The sequence below is a fragment of the Pituophis catenifer genome, unplaced genomic scaffold (genome assembly GCF_029215685.1).
Source record: "Pituophis catenifer annectens isolate HBS135680 unplaced genomic scaffold, rPitCat1.0.hap2 SCAF_3, whole genome shotgun sequence".
NCBI classification, from domain to species: Eukaryota; Metazoa; Chordata; class Lepidosauria; order Squamata; family Colubridae; genus Pituophis; species Pituophis catenifer.
In genome coordinates, this window is record NW_027256883.1 from 32,816,641 (window position 1) to 32,826,295 (window position 9,655).

The 9,655-nt window shown below is 38.4% G+C and overlaps 1 protein-coding gene across 1 annotated transcript; it reads right to left on the minus strand.

The window, feature by feature from the left end:
- Positions 1–2,312: 2,312 nt before the first annotated feature.
- On the minus strand, positions 2,313–7,282 carry MRPL53 (mitochondrial ribosomal protein L53). The gene is made up of 3 exons (XM_070942175.1): positions 7,158–7,282; positions 4,749–4,861; positions 2,313–2,634 (listed from the first exon to the last, which is right to left on the minus strand). Exons 1-3 carry the CDS (start codon positions 7,256–7,258, stop codon positions 2,528–2,530), a joined length of 321 nt encoding a protein of 106 aa, XP_070798276.1. The 5' UTR covers positions 7,259–7,282; the 3' UTR covers positions 2,313–2,527.
- Between the last annotated feature and the right edge of the window lie 2,373 nt (positions 7,283–9,655).

Consider the following 9,655-nt stretch of genomic DNA (forward strand, 5'->3'; position numbering starts at 1 on the left):
CTAAAGAAACTTGTCTTCATTCCCATTCCATATCCAAGGGAAAGGATACTGCTTGCATACAGGGTTTTTTTTAAAAAAAATTACTAGTCATTTAATAACCATTCGGAGTTAAGATGATCTCAGAAAGGATGTTTTGTGATCAATAAAGCACTTCTGGCCAAAATGTTGTGCTACGCACACTCCCCACATCCCTGCATTTTGGGTGCTTGGCAATCACATCCATGACCGGTTCCAGTGTCCTGCAGTCATATGATATTTGATTATTATTTTTTTTAATTCCTTTTTTGCTGGTTCCCAGGAAAATATACCCATTCAGAAAATGGATTTGGACTTAGGATCACACAATTTTCTTAACCGCTGCCAAATGAGTCATAAAATTGAGTCCAGTCATGTGGATGCCTTCACTTATGACTGTCAAGATTTAAGACCAAAATTCCAGTCCCAATTGCAGTCACAAGTCGAGGACTATCTGTATTCCATTTATCCTTTTTCATAAAGTCTGCTTTTATTGGGTCATATGGGTGAAAAAAAAGCCTTGGAGGAAACTGAAAAACTGGCAAGTCACCCTTCTCTTTAGCATGTTTAATTTCAGGTTTGGCGAGTGAGGAAATAAAATTTTCACATTGCTCATAACTTCTAGGAACACAGTATTTCAAAGCTAAATATGAGTGCTATTATTCTGTAGTTTCAAATATGCTTCAACTGAAGTAGAAATACATTGGCTTTAATCTCAACTAATGAAACTGTGGAGGTCTGAAGCTGGTTTTGAACTAACAAGAGTCCTGGTGCAGAAAGGCCTTGGAAAGAGTGCCAAGGCAGACAGGGAGAGAACAGGAGAACAGGAGGTTAACTTAGCCACACTCACTTTGTTTTGTTTTATGGGATCAGTCCCATGAATGTAACCTTGGACTATAAGATGTTCCTCCTGTTCCTGATTACAAGAAAACAGAAGATGTTTTATATTTATTGAAGGTTCCACATAGAGTGTTTCAATTTTGTTCATCCACATGAATCCACATCCACAAGACAGACACAGACTTCAGAGGATAATTAGAACTGCAGAAAAAAACAATTGCTACCAACCTCCCTTCCATTGAGGACCTGTATACTGCACGAGTCAAAAAGAGGGCTGTGAAAATATCTAGAGACCCCTCACATCCTGGACATAAACTGTTTCAACTCCTACCCTCAAAATGACGCTATAGAGTACTGCACACCAGAACAACTAGACACAAGGACAGTTTTTTCCCAAATGCCATCACTCTGCTAAACAAATAATTCCCTCAACACTGTCAAACTATTTACTAAGTCTGCACTACTACTAATCTTCTCATCGTTCCCACCACCCATCTCCTTCCACTTATGACTGTAACTTTGTTGCTTGAATCCTTAGGATTTATATTGATATTGTTTCCTGATTGCTTATTTATACCTTATGACTATCATTAAGTGTTGTACCTTATGATTCTTGATGAACGTATGTTTTATGTATACTGAGAGCATATGCACCAAGACAGATTCCTTGTGTGTCCAATCACACTTGGCCAATAAAAATATTCTATTCTATTCTATTCTATTCTATTCTATTCTATTCTATTCTATTCTATCCTATTTTTCTATTCTATTCTATTCTATTCTATTCTATTCTATTCTATTTTTCTATTCTATTCTATTTACTCTACTCCACTCCACTCCACTCCACTCCACTCCACTCCACTCCACTCTATTCGAATACAGTTCTGACTCCAATGGACAGAAATGTCCATATGAAATCAATTACAAATCTTGGGGAGAAGGGTCTCATCTTCAAAATAGAAAAATCGTGTAATTATCTCCCAGTTATGGATAGCATATAGATTATACAAAGAATCATAAAATATAAGGGTTGGAAGAGACATTGAAGTTCACCTAGTTCAATCCCTGCCCAAAGCAAATCCACAACAACCTTGACAGATGGCCACCTAGACACTGTTTAAGTATAGAAAAGTGGAGACCTCCCTATGTGAATTATTCCATTGTTTTAACTGCTCTTACCTGTTAGGAATTTTTGTTTCAGGTCCAATTTAAGTCTGTTTCCTTTTAAGTTAAACTCAGGTTCTTGTCTTCTAGAACTGAATGATTTTGCCTATTTACACGACAACCTTCAGATACCTGAAGACAGCAAGTCCACTGTAGCTTTCCTTTCTCCAGACTAAATTTCTGATTCCAACCATTCCCAAGTTTATTCTTCTAAACCCTTGTAGAATCTTCCCTTGTAAAGGGAAGTCACTACTCCCTCTATACTAATAAAAATGATGTTAATCTAACACTGATAAGGTGTTAAGAGTTTAATCTTTAATCAAAAGTCCAAAAAGCATTTTTTAAAACCAGAATCAGCTTGCCTCCTCTATATATCCACTTTAGATTCTTTCAGTTATTAGGAAAGTCCTTGCCATTTTTCTGAGTGTAGTTTCATGTAGATTTGTATGCATTTATAATATTGATGCAAACTCTTCTATCGTCAGTTTCAAGTAGTCTATGGTGGTGGCTATTCTGCTACCGCAAGTTCTTTCTTTTGACATCTAGAGTTGAATGCATTTAACATCTCTTGAGTTGTTAAATTGGCTCCTTTCATAACCAATCTCTCACCATCAGCTAGAAAAGAAATATAATAATTTAATTATAGGAGGAAAATAAAAAGCAATCAGTGAATGTTGACAGTTCTATGTTACAAAATCAGATAGATATTTAGGAATGTTATTCTCACTATGAAAAACAATAATGCTAGGACAATTCCTTTCATTTGAACATTAAATGATAAATTATGCACACAGATATATGAGATTCAATTTGAAATAATCAGCTTTCTAAAGAAGGGGTGGCAATACAAACCTAAAGCTAGGATATGAGATGCCTTTCACTGAAAAAATTCTTCCACAATCTAGCCCAGTATTTCTCAACTCCCAAATTCAGAATTCTTATACTAAGCTGGAGAATGTTGGAAGTTGAAGTCAACACATCTTAAATATGCCAAGACTGAGAAATACAGATGTAGCCAAATACTATAAAAATTAAATGACATCAGATTCCAGGATTTCAAGTAATGAATTTTAATCTTAACTGGAAATGTCAAGGATAAAATCTGTAATCTACACACTCAGGGTCACCACTTCTTGCCCACTTCTTCTTGCCCACTTCCATTTCCAAAAACAATTGGCACCAATTGGCTTGATATACAACATTTTGTACTAAGTGTCCAAACCAAGTTCAAACACCTAATGGAAAAAGAATCCTCCAAAAAGTCTTTTAACTCCAGGAGACAAAAATCCTAATCACCATGGTCTCAATCCACATACCAGGTTCCAGGTAATAAGCCCTACTGATTTAAAGAGGACTTGAATAAACATGATCAGACATGTTTCAAAGCATGGTTTTCAATTGTACTTGTACTCTCTCATCTGTTTCTAGTAAAATTCTACATTATTTTTTAAATAGTGACATCCTATTGTTTTTGTTAAAATAATTTCATTGGTAACCTACAGTGGCTACTAGAAGTTACAATAAGCCATCCAGTGGTAAAAAAACACAGGCTAGAAACCAGGAGGCTGTGAGTTAAAGTCCCACATTAGCCATTAAAGCCAACTGAGTGACCTTGGGCCAGTGACTCTTTCTCAGCCCAACCCACCTTACAGGATTGTTGTTATGGGGAAATTAGGGAGAGGAAAATGTGTTGGATATGTTTACTCGCCACCTTGAATTATTTGTAAAAAGAATAAAGGTGAGATACATAGAAATAAATAAAAATATATGTTGCAAAGTTCTGTAACTCTTTAGAAAACACCACACACATCTATTCTATATGCTTTTATTTCTCTCATATTTCCTATCATGTTTCCTATCATGTGGCATGAAAACAAAATAGAAATGTCAAGTGTCTTAGTCTTAGCAGAGACAATCTGCAAAAGCTAATAGAGCAATAATAAAGTAATATTACAACCAAGGAAATAAAAGTTAAGTTTACATTAAAAGGTATTTTGAGCAATGTTTGATTTTCAAACTCAAGTATTTATTCATAAATATTTCCTGAAACAGGTCATTATAAAAGATTTATTGAAGTAAAAGTATTTGAAACAGAACAAAAATACTTCAAAAACTTTGAAACCTTTTTTTAAAATAACCACTAATACTTCTAATTTAATTAATTTAATTTAAATAATTAAATTTATATGCTGCCCCCTCCGAAGACTCAGGCTAATTGAGGACCCAGATTGTTGGGGGCAATATGCTATTTATTATACTGTCTTTGGTGTAAGCCGTCCAGAGTCCTCGGAGAGTGGGCGGTATAGAAATATGACTAATTAAATAAATAAATAAATAAATAAATAATTGTTTTAGAACTCATGATATTTTGAGCTACTAGATAATATTTCCTGCTATTGTTCCAAGGTGCTTTTTCAAGAGGCAAATGGACTTTCTGGTTGTTCTTTGAAGACGTTTTTAACTTTTGCTTCTCATCCAAGAATGAGAAGTGAAAAACAAGAAAGTCTAGTTGTCTCTGGAAAAAGCACCTTGGGTCAACCATGACCTGGATGACTGAGAATCTCCACAGACCAGTGTTTCTCAACCTTGGCCGCTGGACGATGTGTGGACTTCAACTCCCAGAATTCCCCAGCCAGCAGAGCTGAAGTCCACACATCGTCCGGCGGCCAAGGATGAGAAACACCGACATAGACATTTCCTATTATTGGTTGCATGAAATTATTTCTTACCAAATGTGATGTCTATAACTGGTTCAGATCCATCATGTTTTATCTCTGCTTTCACATCACAGTTCAAGTTTGATTTGTATGCCTTCTTTTCAAATAGACACTGAAGAAAATTTCTGAAAAGTTAGAGAAAGATTAAGAAAGGCTGTAAAAACGTATTTGTATATCTTGTCAACAATTTGTTATATAAAGATTACATACAAAGCAGCAATAGTTTTCATGTAAAGGGTAAAAGGGTAAAAAAAAATCTGGGATATATATAAACACAAGATTGTCTTAATTGCTGAGTTACTTTGAGTTACTCAATACCCACCTGCTATATATTAACATTGTGGCTGAGCCATAATGATACTAAAATGCTATTCTACAGCCATTGTTCAACATGTCATATACACACTGTATATCGGACATTAACATAATTGAGCGGGTTCAGAGGTATTTCTAGAGAAGAGTACTCCACTCCTCTACTCACAATAGAATTCCCTATGCCTCCAGGCTTGAAATTTTGGGCTTGAACAATCTGGAACTACGCCACCTGCAGTCTGATCTAAGCATAGTACACAAAATTGTCTGCTACAACATGTTGCCTGTCAACGACTTCTTCCGCTTCAACCACAGTAATACACGAGCAAACAATACAAACTCAAGGTAAACTGCTTCAAACTCGATTGCAGGAAATACGATTTTAGCAACAGAGTGGTCAAGGTCTGGAATGCTCTACCTGACTCCGTTGTTACAGCCTCAAACCCACTGTTGTGACTCCGACCCCCGAGCCCGTATTATCAGAGGGAGAAGACTTTGAAAGTGAAGGAGAGGAGTTGGCAAGGCCTCCCTCTCCAGGACCCTCCTCTCTGGCAATGCCTCAGGTGTCCTCCGAAGGCCAAGAGATAGGCCAGGAGCCAGGCACTTCCGAGCAGCCGCAGTTAGATAGTGACGGAGATGAGTCTTGGCTGGATCCCCGACAGCGTCGGAAAGATAAGTGCGCACAGCAGAGAAAGGCGTGCCAGAGATTAAGCTGAATCACTGGACCACACCCCACAGGGGATAAAAGGGGGTGTGGTGGCCATTCAGGCCTTGTGATGGACAAAACTGAAAAGCTAGCAAGTCATACTGCGTTTCTGGAACTTCGTTATATGCCCTCCTTGGATTTATTATGGACTGAACTTGACAATTCTTTGGCTTTGTGGACTTATTTTGGTGTATCAGACGGAGGAGAAAAACCTCCCTTTGTGAGTAAAGTCTTTGGCAGGCAGCTACTGGGTTGCTGCCAATTCTGTTATCTCAAAGGAATTTCTGACTGCTGGTTTTATTAACTCCTGGCTGACTGACTGTGTGCGTGTATGAGACAGGGACAGAACACCCACACAGCTTCAGCCTCAAACATCTACTGTGGACCTCACCCCATTCCTAAGAGGTCCGTAAAGGGGGCGTGCATTAGTGCACCAGCGTGCCTACCGTCTCTGCCTTACTGTCCCCATTTATCTGTATTTACTTCCTTTGTTCATGTACTTGTTATCTTGTACATGTTTGACAATTAAAATTAATTAATTAAAAATAAATAAATAAAATAAATTCAGGCAAGAGTCTAATTGTAGTTAAAGAGAATATGAACTACAATGTGATCATGGTTATTGTAGCCATGATCTAGACTGACATCCGACCTGATTTAATCATAAGGAGGCATGATAGCAAACTTACAATTAAATTGCTGTTAGCACTCCCAGAAACTTGTTTTAATATGTAGGAATAGCTATACACATTCTTCTGCAGCAGAATCACCATACTACTTATTTATTTTTCACCACCTGCTCAAGGGGATCACAGCAGATCAATATCCAGACACTATCAAGATGAAACAAATTCCAGGTCTATTTTAATCAGGATTTACTCCTAAGTCCTGTTCAGTACTGAAGAGATAGTAATTACAACACTTTTGTATTTTCTGGACATCTCAGATTTTCAGTATCACTAACCATGTTTTTTTTTTCTTTTTTCAGGGTGCTCATGGAAACTAAAGTCTAATACAAGATGCTGGCTCGTGAATTAAAACAGAATTTAAATGCAACAGTTACAATCCAGCAACCCTTTCTTTCCCACAAAGTTTTTTTTTTTTTTTAATAAAAGAACCAACAAGGCTCAGCATCCTTGCACTCGACCATTTTGCATCCAGATAATTTCTTCTTCGATCCCACTCTGTTGTACGGGATTTAGCCCGAAACGAGCATGTAGCGCATCCCAAGGATGGGCAGCTCATTCCTTGCAAACGGCGTTGTTTTCTAAGCCTGCAATCCCTATTACACACAACAGTCTCCCATGTTAAAAAAAAAAAAGCCTTCGCCTTTATATTCCGATCAGGAAACTCCGGGCTGGCTCTGCAAGCGTCCGGAAAGCTTCACTCGCGATCTTTCTCACCTGGTGCTTTGCACATTGAACTCGAAAGGACAAAAAGTGACCAGGACAGTCTTCACCTGCTTGAGCGACACACCAGCCCTTTTCGGGAACACGTACGACATTTTGTCCCATGGGCGACTCCTTAGTAACCGGAAAACTGCAATTCCCAGAATCCCATTCAGGGCGCTTGTGCAGGGCAGTTGTCTGTGCACTTAGCTTTCTGGGAAATGTAGTTTAAAAACTACTGTGGAGAGGTAATAAGGTATCTTACTACCTCTGCGCAGATTGGTTTGGAGACCTTGGCTGGGACCGCGCGCGCGTTCCCCAAGTTTTACTTCTAGGAGCTATTTACACGTTGTTAACTGATGTGACTTGTTGGCTTCGCATAGCAGAATCATAAGCAAACAACCGGAGTTGGATTTCAACATGAGTTGGCTATTTTGTAGTTTAGTATTTTGTAGTTTAGAAAAAAAGGCATCTTTTAGTTGTTTGAGAACGCTGTCCCATTTAAAGACAAATGATCTTTTGGCAAAAAAAAATGTGCACACAAATGCATCATAGATCAGAAATCCCAAAACAAAATTAAGCAACATCCCTTATGTTTACTGAGCATTCAGTTTGTTTGGCTTTTGAGAGATTTACTTCTGAGTAAACATACTCATCTTAAAGCTATAATAAAGTATATCCTCCCGTGCCCCAATTTTTCTTCTGCTGGGTTGATTTCTGTTTGCTCTGTGTATGGTATGTGGTGCTGCTCTTCATAAGTGATTTGAAAAGTTCAGAGAATGCATTATGAGATTATTATTACACTGGTTCTAAAGCTAAGCACACAAATTACTTTAATCATTGGGGATTTGTTTCATTTTGACCATAATGTCTTGTGAACTCAACCACTATGGTGTATTCAATAAACCATGGTAAAGCCAAATATGGCTTAATAATATGCCAGAAGCAGTCTTGATTCACTCATTATGCTAAGTCTCAGTGTGTTTATTTCTTACACAAACCCACATAAATCATGGCTTAAACTTGTATAAACTCTCTCCTTAAGTTGTTATGCCTACCAAGTTGCTGCTATGCTTAATTCAAGACATGGCTTCTTACACTTAGATCAGGGGTCTGCAACCTTAAACACTCAAAGAGCCATTTGGACCCATTTCCCACAGAAAAAAAAACACCGGGAGCCACAAAACCTGGGTGGGCATGGCCAACTCAATGTCACTCACTTCTACCAGTCACATGACACCGCCCCAGCCGGTCATTAGAACAGAAAATCGGTTATAAAAAAAACACCAGGAACCACAAAACCCTTTTGACATTTCTCTCTCCCTCCCTCCCTCCCTCCCACTCCCTCCCTCCGTCTCCCCCTCCCTCTTTGTATCTCTCTATGTCTCTGTCTTTCTCCCTCTCTCTCTGTATCTCTCTTCTCTGCCCTGGCCACTTCTCCATCCCCTGCCGTCACTCTTACCTTCTCAGGCCAGGCCAGGAGTGACTGGGAGGGGAGGGCAAGGTGAGGAGCCAGCCAGTGGTGGGATCACCTGACAGGGACCCACAGCAGAGGGCCCAAAGAGCCGCATGCGGCTCTGGAGCCGCAGGTTGCTGACACCCGACTTAAATCCTTAAATATCTTGTGAGCTGCCCAGAGTCACTGAGAAGCGGGGAGAAAGAGGAAGATCCTTTTGCTACATCAGTTTGCTGATTCTTTAAAACTATCAGCAGAAGTATTACTGGAAAAAAATTCATATAAATTATAATTGCCTCCCATACTGATTTAGGAGACCAGAGTCTTCTGTGATCTGTCATTTGATTGTTACTGAGGCTTGAGGGTACATAGGGACTGTTTTGTCTCCAAATCAAAAGCTATTTCTTTCTATGGATTTCAGTTTGATTAACAACAGCAATCCTTGGAAGAGAAGGCCAGAAAAGTAGCAGCTTCCTTGCCAAAATCTCCGTATGATGTATTTTAATCAATAAGATGAACGATATGCAGTCCATATGTAAGCACAGGGGTGCAGAAATGCAACAGTATCCTGAGTAGACTAAAAATGCCAAGGACTGGGAGAAAGCAAACAATGACTGATGGGTAAAATCGCCAAAAGAACTTCCGTGATCAAGAACTGCCCAAGAACAACTAGATTCCCCTCCAAGTCATCTTTAAATTGTAATAATGTTCCATGACAAGATCAATAAAAATTAGCTGCCCAGAAACCAAATACGTTCAGGTTATAAAACAGACAATAAAAGAGAGCTCTGTGAGAAATGTGCAATGAATATAATGGTGTTCCTCGCGAACATATTCTCTGTGTTATTTTATTTTACTATTTTATTTGCTGCTTTGATTTGTATATTTTAAAATCTTAAGTGGTAAGATATGCATCGTTTATCCTTGGAACAAGAATAAGTGATGTATATTTAGAATATTTCACTGAGTTTTGGTCCCGGCTGAAATGTAATATATTTGGCCATCCCACAGTATATTATTTTTCTGGCAAAAACAATATGCTAAGCCAGGGGTCAGC